A 23,277-nucleotide genomic window follows, 5' to 3' on the forward strand; every position below is an offset into this window, starting at 1 on the left:
TGCCTCATGTTACACTGACTCCTGCTGTGCACTCTTTTATGTGCTCTTGTTTCTGCCCCCCCCCCACTATAGGGGATTTTTTTTAATTATCCAAGGGTTGAGAGGGAGCGGCCAGCTGGAGTAGCTGAGCTGCTGAGTGGTGACAGCTGGGTGTTCTGTTGTGGGCTCAAACGTTATGAAGATTTAATTATGTTCATTAAATTTTCTGCTCAAGTGCGGTGCTGTAATACACATAATTATATATTTGTGTCAAGACTGGCATTTACTTATATTTACATCAAGTGGAACTCCTATACCCATTTCTAGCTCTGGAATAAGCGGTGGTGTTTTTTGCAATGGTAGGAATCCAAGAGCTCTTAGGTTTAGTCAAGGGCCTTATGTATTTGCCTTGTTGAAATTTTTTACCTTGAGCACCTAACCCCTTGTGCCATTTTCACAAGCTCCTTTTGAAACTCCCTGCAGAAAATCTCTGATGGATCATACTGAAGGCCTTTCTGTTCCAGCACCTTGCATTTCCCTACAGAGACCCATGTACTGTCTCTGGGAAGCCCACAAGTAGGAGAAAAAGACATCTCACCTACCATTGCTCCCCTGCAACTGGTGTTCAGAGGCATTAGCCATCTGATAGGCCTATCATCTGTGAACTTATCTAATCACCTTTTAAAGTGATCCAAGCTAGTTGCTTTCACCACATTTTGTGGCAATGAATTCCACAGACTAATTATGTACAGTGTGGAAGAGGTAAGCAGTTTCCTGTGTGGCAAACCAGCGGCAGCATTACAAAATTGAATGATCTCCTTTAAGAGTCTAAAGCAGCTATTTTCAACCTTTTACATCTCATGGCATGCTGACAAGGCACTAAAATTGTCATGGCACACCATCGGTTTTTCGACAATTGATAAGACGCACCGCACTGATAGCAGGGGCTTGCGTCCACCAGTGACCCTAGTAACAAATGATCCTTCCCCAAACTTCCGTGGCACACCTACCAACCACCCGTGGCACACCAGCATGCCATGGCACAGTGGTTGAAAATGGCTGGTCTAAAGTATGAAGAAAGTCACAAAAGAGACTAACAGTCCTGCCACTTTGCTTGCATTGAAAAATTCATTTAAAAAGAAAAGATGTCAAGAGGCTTGGTGCAATGTCTATACTAGGCAATAACCTTTTTGTATATATGTGAGTAGTAAATGTAAATTTTTGTGGTTCCTAGTTGGTACCAACTGTGATTTTACTGTCTTCAAGTTATCCCAATTGCTTTTGCTTTCTCTTGGTTAGTCGTGCTGTTTATTAATACAAAAAATTGTTTTTTTAATACTGCTTGTGGGTAAGCTTTTGACTGTAGGAAAATTTAGGATTTTCCCCCTTTAGGATCAGTCTCTCTTTCTTAAGAGATTGATTAATAGTTCCAAAGGCTACAGTTTAACATGAGTGTTTTGCTGGCATTCCAGGGGCATACCTCAGACTCGGAAGTACAGGCATGCCCTGTATCCATGGAGGTTCTTTTCTGGAACTTCCATGATTAACTGAAGCCATTGTTACCAGTGAACAACCCCCCATCCTCCCACCCTTCACCTCCAAAGAGTTCTCTGAGCCCAGCAGAGGCCATGGATGTCTGTCCTCGGCCTCTGCTGGAGTCAGACTGAGCCTGAGGGGGGAACCATAAAACCAGAAGTGACACTTTTAATGCCTTAAACTATTAGGAGGCCCGGGGAAGCCCCAGGGCATGGGAGGCATCTGTGGAGCTGACCCGTGGATAAGTGAATCCGTGAATACGAAGGCTGCCTTTACATGAATCTGTAAGTTTGCAATCTGTCTTGAGAGCCAATGCAGTCCAGAGATGATAGAGACGGTATCCCAAGTGCTGTTTCTCCCAAACACCCTCTAGTTTCTTTTGCCCTATGCCTATTGACACTAAATTGTATTCGGCAAAGTACCAAGTGTGAGGAAAGGAAATAGCAAGTAGTGCTGTAAAAATAGAGCAACAGAAGCTGAAGTGATAACTCTTGAGAGGTGTGTGTTGGAGGTGATAATGGTGTGATGATGGGGTTTCTACTTTACCAGAAATTACACCATGACATATGGGTGACCAAACCTTTAATCTTTGCATTGTAAATATAAATCGCTGTTCAGTTTAACAAAGCAAATGTTTGTGTTTTGGACTTGGCAATGCTATGTGACTATAATGTGAGGGTTTAGAAGGCAAAATATACACAGAATTCCATACATCACTGAGTCTTAAGGTGTTACAAGAAATGATATTCTGATGTTCGAACCTATGCTAATACTCTTCTTGTCTGATCACAGGCACTTCTGTATTATGGCAATTTTTTATTTGTTTGCTGTAATTCTCCAAGTACATATGCTCCTGCTTTAGGTTGTTTAATTTGGCTAGTTTTGAAATTATGTGTTTCCTGTTTTTGGAGGTTCTGACTCTTACTAAAAGCATGGTATTTTTAAAAAGACTAATTCTGTTTTTTGTTCATGTTTCTGTTGTCTGTCAAGTTTGGTAAACTTTGTTCTGTTCCCTGAGCTGTAGAACTTGGAATGAAGGCCGTTGAGGGATGATCATCTTGCTTTTATCAATTTTATAGGTCCTTTAAAAGCTTGCAGCCAGCTTTTGTCTGCATAAATACTGCTGTTAAGTGCCTTAAACTAGCCTAGGATTATAGTCTGTGTTCAGATAAGGACTGTCTTGCTGGTATCAGTTTGATGAATTTATCAAACTGTTTTCCTGTAATTGCCCCCATACCTTCTTGAAAAGGTGTGGTAACCACTCATACAATATGTTATAGGAAGATGCTTGGGTGCCACTGAGCTTTGTGTGATGCGCAATTGGAGGAACATGCAATAATATTGGTTTTCTTGGTAAACCACTTTGTGAATATTTTTGTTAGAAAGCAATATATAAATATTCTTAATATAGGTCTCCCCCAATATCTGCAGTGGATAGGTTCCAACTTCCAGCTGCCACCGCAGATACTGTAAGCTGCAGAAAGCAGTGAATTCTACTAGAAGCAGTTCACAAATCCCCCCCATTGCACACATGACTTATCTATTTCTGAATACAGCCCTCCTGACACTGTCTCTCTGCTATCTGCAAACGCAAGCAGGAAGAGCTAATAGGAAGCGAAGTAGAGGCTAGAAATAATATGAGTATCGCTTTTTTCAGCTCTGTCACCCATCCTGTTAGCGCTTCCTGCTTCCTCTTAGTGCCTCCTGTTTCTATCTAGTTGTGTCCATAGCCAGGAGGTTAGTCTGATACTTTTGAAATCCAAAATTTGGCAACCTTATTTGTAATTCTGTTGGGCTGGTAGCCCTTTGGACAGCAGTGCAGTAGGAAGTCATGGGAAAGAACATGTTTCAAACAGTGTCTCAAAAGGTATTGTATCGGTTCAACAGAAGTAAAGCAAACTTTAGTTAGAAGCTAAGAACTGTTGTGTTCAGTTCTAAGCAGTGTGACAGAAATGAGAGAGAGATCCAAAGCAGAAACCATTTAAAGCTACTTCAAAAGTTCCTTAGTAGTTGGATGTTGCACACTAGTTTTATTTCTCACTCTAAATGTTAAAATATAATTTTTGCTTTTAGGCAAACAAATATTAAAAATATACGATGGGAATGATGCTGTAAAACGCAATCAGTTTCGGCTTATTACAGTTCCAAGGATTGCAAAAAATGATGAAGTTGTGGTATGTATGCCAAGGATTTTTTAGACTGACTTGCACATATCCTAAAGCGGAGGTTCAGGAAATTGTTGGCTTCGTTATTGCATCTGTATGTGAGACAGATTGTTTGTTCTGAGAAGAGTTATTAGGCTTTTTATTCCAGTACAATAAGCATTCGTGAAATCGACAAATATGTGGTGTTTGTAATTCAAAGACTGTCCATGGCAGTAGTCATTATAAAAACAGATGAACTGCCATGCCGTGTCCCTTCCGTGCTTCCAATAGCCTCTGTTCTTTTTCTCTGATTGTCAGTACAGAAATGGAACAATAGGACACTTCTGGTATGCCAGTGCCATTTTTTCCAACTTGAGTTCAGTGCCTCTTTAAAGCCTACTGTCTTCTGAACAGTAAATAATTTACTGTTGCTAACTTTGATTTGGAGTCATTTGGGAATCGGCAACTGGAGGCTTCTGGGCCAATTCCAGCCTGCTGAGATGTGTCCCCCAGTTGCCAATGTTGAGACAACAGATGTTAGATAAAACAGTATGTGCTAATAGTACTTCCCAGCAGGTGTCTTCAATGAGAGAGTTGAGCCACTGTCCTACCACTCCTCACTCTTATCAGATTGTCAGAAAAAATTTAATAGCTGGATCCAAGTTTGAATATATTGTCTGTCAAATATGTGAGAGCTGCATCTCCTTTCTGTTCATATGATCTTTTAAAAGCAAGCTTACTTGGTGTATCTCTTCTGCTGTAGGAGGCTGCACTGAGAGCATGCTACATCAACGATGATCAACAGGACTACGAACTTCAGACATTTACTCAGCAGGCTTTGTTTTGTGATGACATAATTAATAGAAATCATGCCTCAGAAGAGGCCCACCCTGGATCAGTGTTCCGAGAAGCTGTTCCTGAAGCTTGGATCATCCGAGCGAAACCTAGGGACAATGAAGTCATAAAAATTTATCCTGGTTGGTTGAAGTGAGTGTGTTATTTCCTCCCCCTCCCCATTTGTGAGAACCTGTCATCCATAACGAGAGTAACTTGTGCAGCCTTGGATGATACATGTGTTGAGGAATTCTCTTTAAAAATCAGAGGTTCCCAAACTTGACTGTGTGGAGCCTCTCTACAGCCAAAGAAAGCACTTTGCTCATTTCCTAATTCCAGCATATTAAAGAGAGTTCTCCTCCATCACTCTTTCTGCAAAGAATTTGAGGAAGGCAGATGAAAGGAAAAAGGAAGAGGATATTGAACATATTAGAAAAGTCATACATTTTATTTGTTCTGAACCCTTTATTAGCTTTAAAGATGAATATCTTGGCTGCCCCCATACTCTTCTTACAGTCTTTAATGTGGCCAAGAGAGATAGCCAGAGTGAAGCAGGCTCCTATGTTTCCTGACAAGTTCTAGCAGCCATAATCGCATTGCTTTGGTTGTGGGGAAGGTGTCACTGTTCTAATACAGTGTGCGCATGGAACTGAGGGGGAAATTAGAGAAAAGCTTATGCTGTTTCTTTAGCTTTCCTTTTAACTTTAGAAACTAACAGTGCCTTCTCAGGAAGGTCTGCTGTAGAGCTATGAAGAAAGCTAGAGTTTCACACAGTACTGTAGTCCTTTCTGGCACATGCCTTAAAATGGAGAACCTGTTCAATTTTATTGACTGAGCAATGTGTTGCATGTAGATCAGTGGCTCTCAGACTTTTTAGCACTGGGACCCTTTCTAGAATGACAATCTGTCGGGACCCATCAGAAGTGATGGCTGGAAGCGACATCATCAAGCAGGGGAAATTTTTAACAATCCTGGGATACAATCCTATCCACACTTACCCAGGAGTAAGCCCCATTAACTATCATTCTTAAAAGCATATAGTCGCCTATTAAAAGTACAGATGTGCAACATTTCCCCAAATGCAGTCACATACTGTCAGGTCTAATATATTAAAAATAAAGAATTGAAATGAATGGGAACCCACCTGAAATTGGCTCGCGACCCACTGGTTCAGGCTGTGTCTTTAATCTTTTCTAGTGTCTTGAGGTCTGCTCACTCATGTAAGATCTCTTAGCTCAGATTTCCACATTATATTAATTTCTAGACTGCAGAGTAAACTTCCATATGTGCTGAAGTTTGTGGTACAATTTAAAGGATGTGTGAATAATTCTTGTGAGTGCTCTGTCATGGCCCCGTCCTGACATGTAGTCTGTTTTAGTGATGGCATAGTATGTTAATGTATGAAGTAATCACACTTAAAACCAGACCAGATACATATACATGTAGTGGCCTTTATTCTCCAAGAAGTATTCAGTATTGCAATTTGTCATACTGAATTTTTTTTTTCATTAAATGCAGAGTAGATTGTGTAATCAAAGTGTAAAAACTGTTGTCTCCCTCTTTGCTTTCATACATTTCAGGCCGCGATTTTTGCATATTAGATGGTAGCAAGCCAGAGTTCATTGATGAATGGGATCTAAATGTAGCAACTTCCTACATTTGTTAGGCTCTAGTTAGAGAACAGGAAACTAACATTGCAGGGTGATGACAGAAACTTGTTCATGTATTTACAGATGGTTCTGACCAAGTTACATAATAAGAGGGACTTGGGTGTGCGTATGTCTGATTACTAAGAGCAAAAAACATAAGGATGCGAAATTCTTCCGCTTGTTGTCTGCCTCCTTACTTCACTTTCCCCTTCACAATCTTCCAGTACCAAAAAATGAACATGTTGTGGAGGAACGGGTCTAGGGGCATGCCTCATGTGATTGAGGCAATCTACTGTAATCAGGTGAATGTGCCTCTGTCAGGTGTAGTTTGTGCTTCAGTGTCTGGTTTTATGGGCAGCAGAATCAATGTTAGGGAGTTTTGTGGGCTACCCTGTTCTGTGATGTCAGTCTACAAAGCAGGTGTTCTTCACTGACCCTACCCACCTCATACAACAGGTTTTTTTCCCCATAGGGTTGGTGTGGCCTGTGTCTCAATACGAATAAATAAAGAAAGCACTACTCAGATGGTAATTAAAGAAGTTCTTCCATTACTGGGATACCAGGTATGCAGTGCGAAATGGGGTGTGCGCGTGCATGTGTTTCACTGCTCTGGCTTACATTTTATTGTGTTGCTTAAACCAAAGTACCACAGAATGCTTGTTGTACAAACGCTAAGCAAAAGACATGGAAACAGTAAGGGAGTTCCATTGTGGGTTTGCTAGATTTTTTTCAAATGCCGTATCTGTTTTTAGTGCCTTAAAACACAAATGCCTCTTGAGTTGAAAAGGTTGTATAATTAGAAATCTGAATGTGTTTATCTTTCAGCTGTCGGAATCTCCCCATAACTTCAAATTGGTAGAAGTACTGATGGGATCTAAGCAAGGTAAGTAACCGATCGTGTTTATTATTACATGTTTAATCTTAGCAGTTGTCTTCAGAAGCCTAAATGTTAATTTAAGGAGTCTAGAAAATTTGACTTTGAGGAGCTATTGTTAATATTTCTTTTGTCTCCACTTACTGCTTGGAAGATTTAATGTAACTGCATGAATTAGTATCCAAATTGGGAGGTTTGAATGAATTCCATGATTGGTTTTTCATTAAAAAGGGATCACATATAAATTGTTTTTCTTTTCCTTAGTTCAGAGAATGGTACTGGATGATCACGAATTGATTCTTGGCAGATTTCAAGACATAAGGAAGGTAAACAAATAAGGAGAACCATTGGCATCACTTTTCAATAAGTCTCATTTATTGAATGAGGGCATCTCATAACTTTTTGATAACTTTGTAGTGATTCTCAACTCCTTTATCTCTTTTATAGACTTCAATTCGTCAGATGAATCAAACAAGATTTTATATTGTAGAAAGCAATATATCAGCTGTGCGGGTACACTTGTTTGTGGGTGGGCTTCCACCTCATCTCTCTACTGAAGAATACACAAACATCCTCAAAGATGAATTAACTATCAAAAGTAAGTCTCATTCCATCACAGATTCTATTAATCTATCTCTGAAATGCTATTTACATTTTGAAATTGTTCCAATTTTTTGGTCATATTTTCTCAGGGTAACTTTTTTGAAGGTTTTTTTTTTTAAGGGAGTGTTTATGTGGTACAACTTTTGAAATCAGCTTCTAAGTTTATGAAAGCACACCACCATTTGTAGAAAATGTTTGATTTATTAATTTATTTAGAGTATTTGGTGTCCTATTCTTCAGTCCCCAAAGAGGCAGCTACAGAAGTGCTTATTCTTTAATCAAGAGCACTGTGCGTTTCATCCATTGATGCTGTATGTTCTCCTCCGTCAGTGATCTGAATAATGTTTTATATTTCTTTATCTTTTGTAATATTCAATAGCCATTTTTATTTTCTGTTTTTATATGGTTCTGTATAAAAATGTGCTTACTTTAATTACTTATTAATTAACACTTTGAAACTTTGAACTCTTTGGAAAAATGACCTGAAAATGTTCTAAATTGAAAACAAAAAACCAAACAGATAAATAAAAGGTTTGTGTCCTATGTGGCATGCATGGAAGCAAAGTTCCCCAGCTCTTCCTTGGACCCCTGTGCCCTTGAAAAACCTGTTTGGCAAGTTGGAGGATCCTTCAGAGTAGGATTCTGTGGATGTGAAAGGCTTTGGGACGGTCAGCAATTATCCCCCCCTTACGTAACAAAAATGTCTCCTGTTTGCCAAAGAAGATGTTGGGATGCAACCTAAAATATTGACATGAGCTTCACGTAATGATCCCTTGAAAAGAACGGAAGTTGGTGTATAACACTTGTTTGCTTTATAATGCTTACCAAGTCAAGTGTTTGTGGCAATGGGAGGCAGATGGGGAAATGGAGATATGTGATCTGTTGGTTAATCACAGGATAGCAAATGTGACTCATCCTTATTTATTTTAGAAACACTGTATGCTGCCTGCCTTACATTCAAGAATGACCAAGGCGGCTCACAATCAAACCAATGAAATAAGCCCAACAACCATTTACAGTAGAAAAACAAAGTACAAGAAATAGCATCAGACATCAATCGAAAAAGCACAGAACTAGTCCAGAAAACTGTACAGAGGCGATTCAAAGAGAGAGCACAAAACATCAGCAGCATAATTGATGAAAACCTTAGTGAATTGCTCCTTTTTCAAAAACTGACAATAGGAAGGTTATCAGCAACCCCAGTGCATGTGTGGAGCTAAGTCTGCTTGTTGCCTTTTGGAATCCCACCCATGTGGGATTTGTTGCCATGGCAACAAATTAAGATTATAACATTTAGTTTAAATGTGATTTAGCTGATACATTCTACCAGCATTTTTGGACCTGGATTTGTCTACAAGGAACTAGTTGATCTTGGTCACTTGGCTTGTTATGCATGGGTAATTTGTGTTTAAATTCCACATGCCTTCAGATTAACTTTGTTTATCTTGCTCAAAAATGTAAAATTTGTAAAATGGGACAGAAGTAATTTGTTAAGCTTTTTAAAAGCAATCTGCTTTTGGGAAAAAAATATTTTAATGCTATACTTTTTTCTTTTTTAATGTTTGCAGCAAATCTAGTTTCTGTGAGTCATGTATATTCATCTCAAGGTGAGAACAGACTATTTTAAGTGATGCTTGCTACATTTTCTTTAGAATCTTACAGAGTAAATCTACCAGTTGGACTTGCTTTGGGAACAGCAGCATGGGCCGGTAAAGAGTACAGGTGCCCCCCATAAGAACAGCCCCACTGGATCAGGCCATAGGCCCATCTAGTCCAGCTTCCTGTATCTCACAGCGGCCCACCAAATGCCCCAGGGAGCACACCAGATAACAAGAGACCTGCATCCTGATGCCCTCCCTTGCATCTGGCATTCTGACATAACCCATTTCTAAAATCAGGAGGTTGCGCATACACATCATGGCTTGTACCCCGTAATGGATTTTTCCTCCAGAAACTTGTCCAATCCCCTTTTAAAGGCGTCTAGGCTAGACGCCAGCACCACATCCTGTGGCAGGGAGTTCCACAGACCAACCACACGCTGAGTAAAGAAATATTTCCTTTTGTCTGTCCTAACCCGCCCAACACTCAATTTTAGTGGATGTCCCCTGGTTCTGGTATTATGTGAGAGTGTAAAGAGCATCTCCCTATCCACTCTGTCCATCTCCTGCATAATTTTGTATGTCTCAATCATGTCCCCCCTCAAGCGCCTCTTTTCTAGGCTGAAGAGGCCCAAACGCCGTAGCCTTTCCTCATAAGGAAGGTGCCCCAGCCCCGTAATCATCTTAGTCGCTCTCTTTTGCACCTTTTCCATTTCCACTATGTCTTTTTTGATATGCGGCGACCAGAACTGGACACAATACTCCAGGTGTGGCCTTACCATCGATTTGTACAACGGCATTATAATACTAGCCGTTTTGTTCTCAGTACCCTTCCTAATGATCCTAAGCATAGAATTGGCCTTCTTCACTGCCGCCGCACACTGGCTCGACACTTTCATCGACCTGTCCACCACTACCCCAAGATCTCTCTCCTGATCTGTCACAGACAGCTCAGAACCCATCAGCCTATATCTAAAGTTTTGATTTTTTTGCCACAATGTGCATGACTTTACACTTACTGACATTGAAGCGCATCTGCCATTTTGCTGCCCATTCTGCCAGTCTGGAGAGATCCTTCTGGAGCTCCTCACAATCACTTCTGGTCTTCACCACTCGGAAAAGTTTGGTGTTGTCCACAAACTTTGCCACCTCACTGCTCAACCCTGTCTCCAGGTCATTTATGAAGAGGTTGAAAAGCACCGGTCCCAGGACAGATCCTTGGGGCACACCGCTTTGCACCTCTCTCCATTGTGAAAATTGCTCATTGACACCCACTCTCTGTTTCCTGGCCTTCAACCAGTTCTCGGTCCACGAGAGGACCTGTCCTCTAATTCCCTGACTGTGGAGTCACATTTCCCCATTTCCCACATTACCACATTCCCACATTCCCCATTTCCATCGATCCGGTATCTATGAATTCAGTGATCTGCGGATCTGGGGGGACCCTGCACCCATTAACTTAGTTTAGATCCTTAATGTTGCGAAAATGTTCTTCCTTTTACAGGTCTCTATAAGCATGCAAGCTTATAGCATTTGCAGGCAGACTGCAGACAGCCTGAATGCTTGAAAAGACTAGATTGAATGCTAACAGAAAGCAGAAAGTTAACTGCTTCTTGTTAATGTTTGATCAAGTCTCTTCAAGCATTCAGGCAACCTGCAGCCTGCCTGCATGGGCTAAAAGCCAGTATGCTTTTAGCAACCTGAAGAAGGAAGAACATTTTTTTGCAGTGGTAGGAATCTAAACAGCATTAATGGATATGGGGGGGGCACAGAGATATCATTCTTATCTGTGGGGGTTCCTGGAACGAATCCCCTGTGGATGCGGGGGACACCTATTTCTGATTATAAAGTGCCATCATTTGGAGGGTCAGTCCATCTCTGCATGGTGTGACCAGGAGCAGTTTTCTGGCTTGCATGCTTTGCCTCCCACCTCCCTTTTCTGTTTATAGAAATGAATGCTAGGTATAGGGGTTGTTTGAATTCTGGTTCACTCCTAACTCTGAAGATAGAAACACCTTTTGCTAGTAATATGAGAGTTAGAGGAGCTGTTTCATTCAGATAATGGTAGGATCTCACTTTCAGGTGTTGCTCTTAATCAGGTGTGCCCAAACCCTGGCCCTGGGGCCACTTGTAGCTCTTGAGGATTCCCAAACCGGCCCGCAGGAAGCCCCCAGTCTCCAGTGAGCCTCTGGCCCTCCGGAGACTTGCTGGAGCCTGTGCTGGTCCGACGCAACTGCTCTCAGCGTGACGACCAACTGTTGGATGTCTTGTGTGAGCTGTGGGATGAGGGTTCCCTCCATTGCTTGCTGTTTCACGTCTTGATGCAGTAGCGGCAGCAAAGGAAAGGCTGACCTTGCTTTGTGCAAGGCCTTTTATAGGCCTTGAGTTATTGCAAGACCTTCATTCATTCATACAAATTCCATCTCTAATATAATCATTTATGTAAATTTATTCAAATTTGAAATGTAAATTAATTCTTTTTTCCCCAGCCCCCAACACAGTGTCAGAGAGATGATGTGGCCCTCCTGCCAAAAAGTTTGGACACCCCTGCTCTTAATCAGAGATTTCAGATTGGCTCTTAATCTTGCCACACATAGAAATGCAAGGAGTAAAATCTATGCCACCCCCAGCATGTCAGCAGGAAATGGCAGAGGAACAACCCTGTGCACTAAGGTCTTGTGCAGTGGCCTCATTTTATCAGACTTTCAACAGAAGCATGCAGGAAAGTGTTCCATAAGGAGGAGAAAGGAATGCTTTTCTGGATGGTGTTTAGTGCAGCTGTGATGTTCTGCCTTGCCACCTGAAGCAGGTGAAGCAGGGTGGTGGTGGTAGCTGTATAGTTGAACAGTCCTTGCCCTGTTTCTGATGCCAATCCCCAACCTGTTGTCTAGCAGCTGATAGTGATTTAGTGAGCCCTCTGTGAGCAGGTACCAGTCTCCCCTCTTGCAGCTCTGTCCTGAAAGGTGAAAAGAGAAACTTGTGCTAATGGAACATTCCACGTCCCATTTTCAAAAGCTACGAATGTGTTCTCTGCAAAGCATTCTGCTTTCTGAACAGTCAAAATACAGTGCCTGAGAAAATGCAACTTCTTTAACAAACAAACCTGGGCAAATGACCTGCAGACTTTGCATTGAAAATGAGATGCGTGTATCTGACAACGAAAAGCATGCTTTAAACATCCGAAAGCCCATAGAGGAAAGTCAGGTATTGCTTCTTTTCCCATAGTGCTCATTAAAACAGCCCTTAGTTCTGCATGCCTTGCAGAGTTCCTGCTATGATCTTTTTGTAAGGTGGGCAATATGCTGCAAAAACAGCATTTCTGTTTTGAGTTGTCCCCTTATAATGTGCAGGGATAATTTCACAGCCGCCAGTGATGTGGAGTTGGGGAATGCACACTGTTATGCAGGCAAGTATTCCTGCAGATTATAGGGGAAAATCTTGATGCACCGATGTTGTTTTTTGCTAGCAATTCAGTGTCCCCTGTATCATGTTTCCGCTCCAAAGAGAATTGGAGTTGCCCTGCATTCCTTGATTATCTTTGGAAGACACAGCAGCTTATAGTACAGTTTTCCTCTCTGGAGGAACTGGATGCATTCTTAGAACTGGTAAGTACTTACTATCCCCTCCTTGTTCCTGCGCTATTTGAGCTCTCAGTGAAAAGTGCATCGACTTCTATCCTTGTGGGCCTTAAGTGCTCGTCACTCGGAGCACAAACAGATCTGCAAGATGGTGTGTGCAGAGAAAGCACAAAGACATCAAGAATATTGTATCTAGAAGCTCTGTTGGGACCTACAACAGGTATTATCCGAGGAGGTGTATCATGACTGTGCCCATTCTGCTGCCCAGAAGTAACCTCAGTCACTGAAGGTCATAGTGTTTAATAGACCTCCACATATGGCAGAGCTACTTTTAAATTTTAAGTTAGTGATTTGAGTTACGATGTTTATCCTGACACCAAGGATCAAATACAAATGTAAGCTTGTTAGATCACATTATTGTTCGGATAAGTCTATGTGTGTTTCATATAAAACAAGTGAAGATATTCTCAAATTCCTTTATTTCAGGTGCTGTTGTACTAGAAATCTCCTGTTTCTCTGAAGCCGAAAGACTATATATGCTAGCTAAAGATACCACTGTTAATGACAAGACTCTAACTGCTGTTGTCCTCCCTGAAGTCCTGGTAAGTCCCATTGTTATGTGTTATATAGGAGCAGGTACTCTTCTTGTAAATATAACATATAATATTATAAGAGTGGAAAGTTGGGCAGAAAATAAATTCGTCCGTTTTGGTCATCTGTATTGTAGCTTTCTCGTCAAATGGATAGTGATTTACTTCGTGTATTATCCTATTTCCAGGTAAACTGTGTATCATCTTCCTCCATAGAGGTTGGTTACCATCTAAGAACAGATGGCACTTGCAAGTCCTTGGTGGGAACCAAATCCATCCTTTCCTCCTTTTTTGTCCCCCTTTCCCAGTCTGGCGAAGAAGTGAACCTGTTCTGGCCTGGTAGGCATCTTGCATAGAACAAAAATGAGAAGATGCTTTGGAGGCCTTGGCTGATGTCAGTGAGACCTCTGGAGCATCATCTCGCTTCACTCTGAGAGGTATACCTGCCCTTGTTTCAGCCTGTGGAACTATGATTGTGGTGAACCAAGTGCTTCAGAGTCTGATGTGATTGCTGGCGGTGTCTGGCCCTTGAACAACTTGCTTGAAGAATATTAATTCCACAATAAAGCTGCAGTCTTCTTGACAGCATCCATGTACATATATGCCATTTATATGTGCTGTTGAAGTTCAAGGGGAATTATCTGCATGCGCTTATGAAAAGTGCAGATGGGAACTACTTGATTTTGAACGTGTTTCTAGTATACCCTGGGATAGTTACGAATCCATCCTGCAAGCGGCTATGTCCAAATACTAAGTGGGTAGTTATAACTCATCTTGTACACATGATTGCTTTTTTTAACTTGATTTCAATCACTAGTGACATTTTTGTTTGCCTAGACTAAAAGTAGAGATGCTTGCACCCAAGTTTGTATCCAAGCTCCAGTTTAGCACTCTTCCATTAAGAGCATTTTTGAAGCCTGTATTAGTGGTATACTAAACTGGGATGTTGAGGAACGTGAAGATAGCAACCTTATCACCTGTGGAATCAGTAGTTAAAGAGATTCAGATAAGGCTATGTAAATTAGTTGTCAGTTGCTTTACCAGGGAATCCAGGTTAGTGTTCATGAATGAAACCCATATGACTGCACAGGTACGCATCACTTAACAGACAGGGGTATGTTCTCCGATCCAAATCCCTGTTATGTGATTAGGTCATTAAGTGAACATTCAGCCCAGTCTAGTGCCTTTGTTGTATAAACAGACACTCCCTGCTAGATACTCCTTGTGCAGGCTACTGGAAACAGATTGTGTCTTCTTTGCATAAAGAGTCTCTTCTTTGTTGTGTAAACAGACACTCTGCTGCAGGTTTGGGAGAGCTTATTGCCTCATTAAGAGCCTCTTTGTTGTGCTTTGACCACAGTCATATATGCAGTCCGTCATTAGATAGGTTGTTAAGCGACACACTCCTGTACTTGGAGACCTTTTGCATTTCAGCTTCTTAAAATACCAATGCCAGAAGATTTTTATTTTATCTATAACGGAAAATATTCCAATATGCTAGATGTTGGGAAAGTGCAACTCACCGCACCTGTCGGAAAGAGAGTTCATCTATATAGTTCCAGGGGCAGAATGCAACACTGATAGTTAAGCTTGAGTGAGCATAATACATACATGCCTTTCAGCATTTTCTTTACATGAGAACCAGAAACTTGAAAAAGAAAATTAAGATTCTTTGGGGTTTAATTTTTTACAAGGGATGCTTAAAATGACTTTTTTCCACTTTCTGCATTGCGTTAATAAACATTTACATTCCAGACTAAAGTTGATTGTGTTATCACTTGTGAATGAAACTTGCTCTTTTACATTGTCATTTTGGGTTCTTAAAAGACAGTATTTGGCAAGTATAAGGGAAATAAATTATACTGTGAATACGGCTTATCTAAATATTTTATGTACCCAGTTTTTTGTTTGATGTACACCTGCTCTGATGCCCTTTAAACAACTAATCTTCACCATCTTGTTCCAGTAAAAGTTGCATTAATTAAATTTTTGGCTGCCAGTCAGTGTTAATAAGTACTATAAATATAATAATAAAAGTAGTATATTATTTTCTATATGAGAGTAACAAATGTGATATTTGTAATAACTTTAAATGAAAATAAATTAAATGCAGTCCTGCTCCCAGTTGGCTTAGCTCTTTTGCTCTGGCTAAAGAGAGTATGGGAGCAATTAACAAATAAGGGAATGGAGCAAGTTTTACTGCCAGCAAAGGAATGTGTGGTTATAAACAAAGAACAGTCATGTTTCATTTTGGCCTTAAAACAATGAGCTATTTTTGGTCTACCTAAAAGGAAAACAGCCTTAACATTTATAATATGGAAGGATAGCTAGAACATGGCTCAAATAATGAAGTTGTCTATATATTTAGAGCATAGCAGTAGATTAATTTTACTGCACTTAAGGTACTCTTTAAAACAGAGTCTGTATCCAGTTGGCTCTCTTGAAGCCTGTTGTGAGCACAAAACTAATTTCTTAGCTATTTGGCCATGTTTACATCTTCTGAAATTATCAAGACTATATAGTGGCCTCATTTACACATACCTGAAACAGTATGGAAGAGGTTTCCCTGTGGCCTGATTCCTACGCTCCTCAGTATTGTGAGTGAAGGACACAGCCATATGGATCAGGTCAATCATGAGTCTCGCCCAGGCAGACTGTTGTCTAGCTAGAAAGTGAGAGAGATCTGTGTGATTGCTCCCCTTTCCCTCCATGGCTGCTTTCTCACTCATATCTGAGCAGTTTGTAAGTGTACCCATAGGGCAGTGGTACTCAAACTTTTCCAACCAGTGGCTCCCTTGAACCCCCTGTGGCTGTTGGCCGTGACTCCCCATCATGTTCCTGAGGGTTGGAAGTGACATCATTAAACAGGAAGTGGCCAGAAATATTAACCATATTAACATTAATTATATTAATCATATCATTAATTAAATGCAGATCTTAAAAATATTTATTATTATTATTATTATTATTATTATTATTATTATTATTATTATTATTATTATTATTATTATTATTATTAATACACAGCAATATACATGCTTTATAAATGATCAGCTGCCGATGCTGATCTCAGAGACAGGATGCTGGAGTAGGTAGATTTTGTCTGGTCCAGGAAGACTCATTTTTTTAAGCTTTGTAAGCATACCAATAGAATTGTTTTATCAAATGAACTTTGTGAACAACCAGTCTGACCAACATTACACCCACCCACCCCTGTGGACCCCGATCCAACTACTGGACCCCATTCTCCTTGGGTAGGCTTGAACCCTTTATTAATTTAATTAAATTAAACTTTTCCAGCAGCTGGTGGGGAAAACAAAAATAGACCATGAAAATATATCAGAGCTGATAAGGGTTTGGTTAGGAAGCTGATTTGTCTCCTATACTAGGAGATGCACAGCTGAAGCCTGTGCATGTCTACTCAGAAGTAAGTCCCATTAGAGTCAATGGGGCTTACTCCCAGGAAAGTGTGGATAGGATTGGGCTGGCAATCACTTTATCAATGGCTGATAAGCATTCCCTTCAAATAAGATTTATCACTTTAAAAATACAGCCTTTCCTCTTCAGTCAAACAACAAGATTAATAAATCACTTTAAAAACAGTACCCTGTTTCTGCTCCTGGCCAAGTAAAGTGTGTGCTTCTCTCTCTTCCTCCCTCCCCTTTGCCAACTGTATGGAAACAACTTTAAGAGCCCTGGTGACTGGTGAAATAGGAAGCGTCTTATTTGGGGAGGGGGAGGAAAGCGGGAAGGTTTGGAGATTGAAAGGGGGGAGTGGAAGAGGGAGGAGTTGAAAAGAGAGATTTCACTTGGATGAGAAGCTTTGATGAGAAGATCCTAGGCTGGGAACTAGGAACCAACCAGACAAGGATCAAGGAGGGTTTCTTTCTGATGGTCAGCAAGGGCAGGGACAGCAAGCTGAGCATGCTCAGTACTTGCCAGATGGGGGCTGGAGTCAAAGAGCTTTGGAAACAACATGCAGCGAACACAGAAGGCGGCAGCCTCGGAGTGGAGGGAGAAGAGGGCGGGGCGGCAGCAGCCACTCTCGCAGCTGAGCAACTCCCGTTTCTTCTGCTTTAAAAAAAAAAGTGCAGATGATGGGCTTGTATTCTGCCCAGGGGTGTGACTGCATCGCTGCGAGAGGACATCCCGCGCCTCCCCTTTGAGTTCCTGGTGCCTCCCTAAGGAGCTGCGCCTCACAGTTTGAATAACACTGCCATAGGGAATAAGTTGTCATACTGTCGCTGAAGCCTGCTCACGGTGCCAAGATGGATCCTTTTTCTTAGGATGTGCAACCGAAATAGTAGTATTGGCTTTGGGATCTGCTTGCTATGTAAGATGTGAGGTTGCAAACAATTACTTATAGAGAAGTGAACCCCATGGAAAAACCACACTCACTCCCACCCCCCATCTCCCTCGACATGTCAAACACATTACCCTTCTGCAGGGTTGACCCATAAACCACACAACCTGTCACGCACCCCACTTGGCATTCAGTCACTCTCATTTCACTATTATTACTATGTACAACACTCCCTCTCACTGAACTCTCTCACCCCCTGTCCCCCTCTCACAGAGCCAGAGGTCCCCACCTTCTCCCTTGTCCCTCTCTCACCAAGACAGAGGACACTAGCTACTCCTTGAGTTCCTTAATCCAAGACCAAAGGTTAACACTCCTGAATCACAACCACAATTCACTCACATGACACCTCCTCAACCAGCCACTCACAATCCTGCATTCGGTCTCACAAAAAACCCTAATGCTGACACAATGCCTCCTAACCTCTCCCAGATGTCCAACACGGCACTGCATAAAAGGGGAGGGTATAGTGCTGGTGATCAGGGATCCAAAGATGATGAGCCGCTCAGCAACAAGAGCCATAACAAAGAGTCATACAGCTTCCTGATCCACAAATTATGTGACTTCCCATTTCACAGAGAAACCAGAAGTGGTGTTTTTAATGCATTACAAGGCATTGAAAACATCACTTCTGGTTTCTCTGTGAAATGGATCTCCCCTTGCCTCCAAAGGGGCTGTGTGTGTGTGGGGGGGCGAACCTGATTCATAGATAACTGAATCCGTGGTTTTGGGTGCCCCCCATATACAATTGGTTTATTTCATCATTTTGGTAAATATTCTGCATATATTGTTAAAATTCTTAAATGGGCTTAATATGAATAAGAGACAGGATGTACCTGCATGTGAGAGTTGCCTAACTCTGTCAGTTGTGAACTCTAGACTGTCCCCTTCCACCCAGCAGAGGAAGGGGTTCACAATGGCAGTCATAGGGAAGGAGGAACTGCTACTTGTTTTTCTTCATAAGCTACTTGCTTCATAAGTTACTTGCTTATTTCTGCATGTCTCTCTTACTAGTGTCTAGTTTTTTTCGAAGAATTAGGAGGAGGAGGAGCAGGAGGAAATTAGTTGCTAAGGAGAGCTATGTGCAGAGATAAATGGATGGAGTGTGTTTGTTCATCTGTCTCACTGCATGTATATGAATGAGGAACCTGTGGCCTGTCACAATCAAACCTAGTCCTGTAACCATTAGAAGGCAAGAGCTCTTCTAGTGCATTCTTGTATAAGAAATGTAACATCAGAGTAGTAATATTTCTTTCTAGACTGGCTAGTTAAAATTGGCTAGTTGCAACAAACTAGTAGACTTGTTGCAAACATTTAGACACCATGTGTTCCTCATTCAGGGATGTTTACTCAAACCTAAAAATAAAATTAGTTGAAGTAAACATTGACTCAGTTCAGACATTGCACCAAGCCATGGTTGTGAAAAATTGAACCCTGTGGGTCAAGTTGATCTCTGAATTGATAAACTGTGGTTTGTGATTGGCTAGTACAGTGATTTTCAACCTTTTTCATCTCATGGCACACTGCCAAGGCACTAAAATGGTCAAGGCACACCACCAGGTTTTTGATAATTGCTAAGGCATACCATGCTGTCAGTGGGGGCTCACATCTCCCATTGGCCCCATTAAAAAATGACCTTCCCTCAAATTTCTGTGGCACACCTGTGGACTGCTTGCGGCACACCAGTGTGCCACGGCACAGTGGTTGAAAATGGCTGGGCTAGTCAATCAGAAACCATGGTTTGAAGTGGGTTTGCAAACCATGAATGGTGCTTGTAATGATTTGGCGTGACCAGGTGAACTGAGCACCACATGGTCATAATTGTTACTCTCCCTCTGGAGGCAACTTCATTTATGCATGTTTATTACAACAGGCAGTTAGACAACTCTCACATGCATAAGAACATAAGAACATAAGAACAGCCCCACTGGATCAGGCCATAGGCCCATCTAGTCCAGCTTCCTGTATCTCACAGCGGCCCACCAAATGCCCAGGGAGCACACCAGATAACAAGAGACCTCATCCTGGTGCCCTCCCCTACATCTGGCATTCTGACTTAACCCATTCCTAAAATCAGGCGGCTGCGCATACTCATCATGGCTTGTACCCCATAATGGATTTTTCCTCCATAAACTCGTCCAATCCCCTTTTAAAGGCGTCTAGGCTAGACGCCAGCACCACATCCTGTGGCAAGGAGTTCCACAGACCGACCACACGCTGAGTAAAGAAATATTTTCTTTTGTCTGTCCTAACCCGCCCAACACTCAATTTTAGTGGATGTCCCCTGGTTCTGGTATTATGTGAGAGTGTAAAGAGCATCTCCCTATCCACTCTGTCCATCCCCTGCATAATTTTGTATGTCTCAATCATGTCCCCCCTCAAGCGTCTCTTTTCTAGGCTGAAGAGGCCCAAACGCCGTAGCCTTTCCTCATAAGGAAGGATGCAGTTACATCCTGTCTCTTATTCATACTAATCCCATTTAAGAATTTTAACAATACATTTGTACCTGGCCATTCCGCTGCTTAAAATTGTTACGGTAGCTTACAAAAGTGAAAGCACAACAAAATTGTATTACACACTAAAAACAAAAAAATGATAAAACAACAATTAAAACGCTGTACAGTGCAGTTCAGCAACTGAGTTCAGCTCAGAGATGGAAAATGAAAACAGAGAAACACTTCAAATCTGATGATTTGTCTGCTACATTGGGAAGCTTTGGACCACAATTTGGGCTCCAAACTATGACTAGTGCAAACTGTGGTTTGAACTGAGCTTCTGATACATGCAGGCTTGGCTGTTGCTGTTGTAGAAATAAACAACTTTGTCTATTGCTTGGTTATATTAATTCATTCATTAAATCTAAAATTAATGTCTCTCTATTGCTGCCATTTCTCACTGGCTTAAGCCAACAAAAGTTGCTTTCTCCAATCAACATTGGTGTGGCTGCCAGTAGCCCTTTAAGACAGAGGCAAGCTGTTCATGTATTTGAGCATCTACCTAGAACAATCAAATGTTTATCTCCCATACAGATTGTAAAAAGCAGATTGTTGTGATCTCGCCTCTACCATGAACTGTGTTTGTGTGTATCTTTTAAACACTTTTGTATGCATTGTCAGAAAGCCCTAGCTCAACTGGAGATCACAGTTGTGGAAATTATGCAAAACATATTGATTAAACTTTGCATGACTGCAACCGTCATATTTAATATCTAAAGCATGGGGTGACCATTATTTGATTTGCCTGGATTTCACCTTTAAAAATGGGAATGATGACTTATCAATCTTTCAAGGTAACTGTAAAGAATAATTGCTTGGAAAACATCTCTGAAGGACTGTGATCATTTGAAATGAGCTAATAGAAGTGTTACGAATAAAGAGGAATGTGTGCTACTAGCAGAACGTACTGTATCTTAATTTGAATGCTAAAAGAGAGGTTACAAGATTTACTTGTTTTATATCTTGTTGCTTACAGGCTGTAGCCCTGTAAAATGATGTGTTTAATACTTCTAATTGGTTTTTATGCTAGAATATTGTTTGCATTAATTTTGTTAGAGCTATGCCAAAAACAAACAATCTTGAATTTCACTCTGAGGATGTGCACACAGTTGAATTTCTTTTCTATACAAGCTTAAGGTTGAAATGAATAAGTGCTAAATGGAATGAAATAAATGAAAAGTGTGGATTAACTTTTGCGCATTGCAAAAAGGGTTGCACAGGAGAGACTCGCAATAGATGACAAGGCTCTGCTTTCGCGTAAAATGTGCACTTTGTATTAATTCTTAGAAGTTGGAGGGGGAAATCGTATCTTGTTGATCTTATCTACAACTTAGTTTAACCATATTTCCTTGTCTCATCTAGTCAACAAAGCTTCCACAGAACTGCTGTCCCCTGCTTGTATTTGTGAATCCAAAAAGTGGAGGCCTTAAAGGTCGGGATTTGTTGTATAGTTTTAGGAAGCTGTTGAATCCTCATCAAGTTTTTGAACTGACAAATGGAGGCCCACTTCCTGGGTAAGTTTTGATTTTGTTCAGTATAGATTTCTTATGTATTTTCTTCAAGTGGTATTATTTTCTTGGGCTCCTTCCTTCCATTCTGCTGCTGCCTGGTCTTGAAGGCAGATGATATACTGTAGTCCAGCTGGAGAAGTTAAGTGACCTGACCCTGAGTAATTCTGAGCTAGGAGACTGTCTGGGAGCCGTATGTGAGCTGTTCAGAACACCTTGGCAGGGAGAGTAGGCTGTAAATAAAACTATTCATCTCTTCCCACCCATCGAACTGTTGTAACTATTTCCCACCTTGGCTCCTTTTTGTCCCTTGAATTCCTGCTTGTGATTTGGAATTGTATATTGTGATACTTTTCAGTCTGTGGGCTCTGGTTTTTTAAAAAATAAAATAGTATCTTCACAACATGAACAAAAAGGCAGGTTTGCTTTGAGCATTGGCCAAGAATTAAAAACAGGCACTGGAATTTGAATTGTTGGAGATACATCTAAGGCAGTGTTTCTCAATCAGTGGTATGGGTACTACCAGTAGTACCACACACCACCTCATGGGACACCTGCCACCCAGTTGTGAGATCAGGAACATGACACAACACACAGTGGTAGGAGGCTTAGCTTGGCTGGCAGAGTTCCAAAGCATGCTTTTCCATGATGGAAAAAAGCCCTCCTGTCCACCCTAAGCCTCTTACTGGTGTTTGTTGCCAATCTGGCCTGCCAACCCAGAAGTAACAGGCGATGATGTCATCACCAGTTACTTCTGGTGGTACTTCGAATAGGTGGACCCTGTGAAGTGGTACAGTGGAGGACGAATGTTGAGAAATACTGATCTAAGTCTTATAGAGGCTTAGTGGGTTTTGCTTTTCTTTTAATAGCAGGCTGTGGGCCAAATCCTATCCTATTTTCCAGTGCTGGTGCAGCCATTGCCAACAGGGCATGCACTGCATCCTGCAGCTATCACAGAGGTGTCCTCCAAGTAGGGGAATGTTTGTTCCCTTTCCTTGGGGCTGCATTGCGGTTACACTGGCCTTGGAAAGTTGGATAGGATTGGGTCCTTAGTCACTTGAGGTGGTGTTTGGGGGCGGCTGTTCATGCAGTGCAAATCAAAATCTTCACTGACGTACATCGCTAGGTGTCCAGGGCTTTGAGTCACTGGTTTCCAAAGTTCTTAGTGCTGTAATTGGGCGACAACTACAGTGTGAGTAGTTGTGCAGCTGAGAATGAAAAATATTAATGCCAAAAGACACAATGGAGTAGGGATGTTTAACCCCACTGTCACATAATAAATCTTTCTGCTATTTTCAAGTTTTTAATGTCGGCTAACAGAACTGTAGGGGTGAATTTAATAAATGGCATTTCTATTTTTGCATTTGGGATTTGGCAGCAGCTATAGAAATGTAACAGGCGCTCATTTGTCAAAGGAACAGTGATGTACCAACTGTGAAATGGAATGTATCTAGAGTAGAGGGAGGCAAGAAGAGGGGGAAAGAAGGCAGCAGTGTCCAATCTGCTTAGCTATCTGTTGTTGAAAAGTA

The 23,277-nt window shown here is 41.3% G+C and overlaps 1 protein-coding gene across 1 annotated transcript in view; it reads left to right on the forward strand.

Moving 5' to 3' along the window:
• DGKQ (diacylglycerol kinase theta) overlaps positions 1-23,277 on the forward strand; it is an 84,236-nt gene that overhangs the window by 50,233 nt on the left and 10,726 nt on the right. The window contains exons 8-16 of the mRNA XM_066616635.1: positions 3,589-3,689; positions 4,423-4,646; positions 6,615-6,705; positions 6,968-7,025; positions 7,281-7,342; positions 7,464-7,614; positions 9,188-9,226; positions 13,282-13,397; positions 21,603-21,754. Of these exons, the coding sequence (XP_066472732.1) occupies positions 3,589-3,689; positions 4,423-4,646; positions 6,615-6,705; positions 6,968-7,025; positions 7,281-7,342; positions 7,464-7,614; positions 9,188-9,226; positions 13,282-13,397; positions 21,603-21,754 (994 nt within the window). The remainder of the gene's footprint in view (positions 1-3,588; positions 3,690-4,422; positions 4,647-6,614; positions 6,706-6,967; positions 7,026-7,280; positions 7,343-7,463; positions 7,615-9,187; positions 9,227-13,281; positions 13,398-21,602; positions 21,755-23,277) is intronic.

The sequence above is a fragment of the Tiliqua scincoides genome, chromosome 2 (genome assembly GCF_035046505.1).
Source record: "Tiliqua scincoides isolate rTilSci1 chromosome 2, rTilSci1.hap2, whole genome shotgun sequence".
In the NCBI taxonomy this organism is placed as follows: Eukaryota; Metazoa; Chordata; class Lepidosauria; order Squamata; family Scincidae; genus Tiliqua; species Tiliqua scincoides.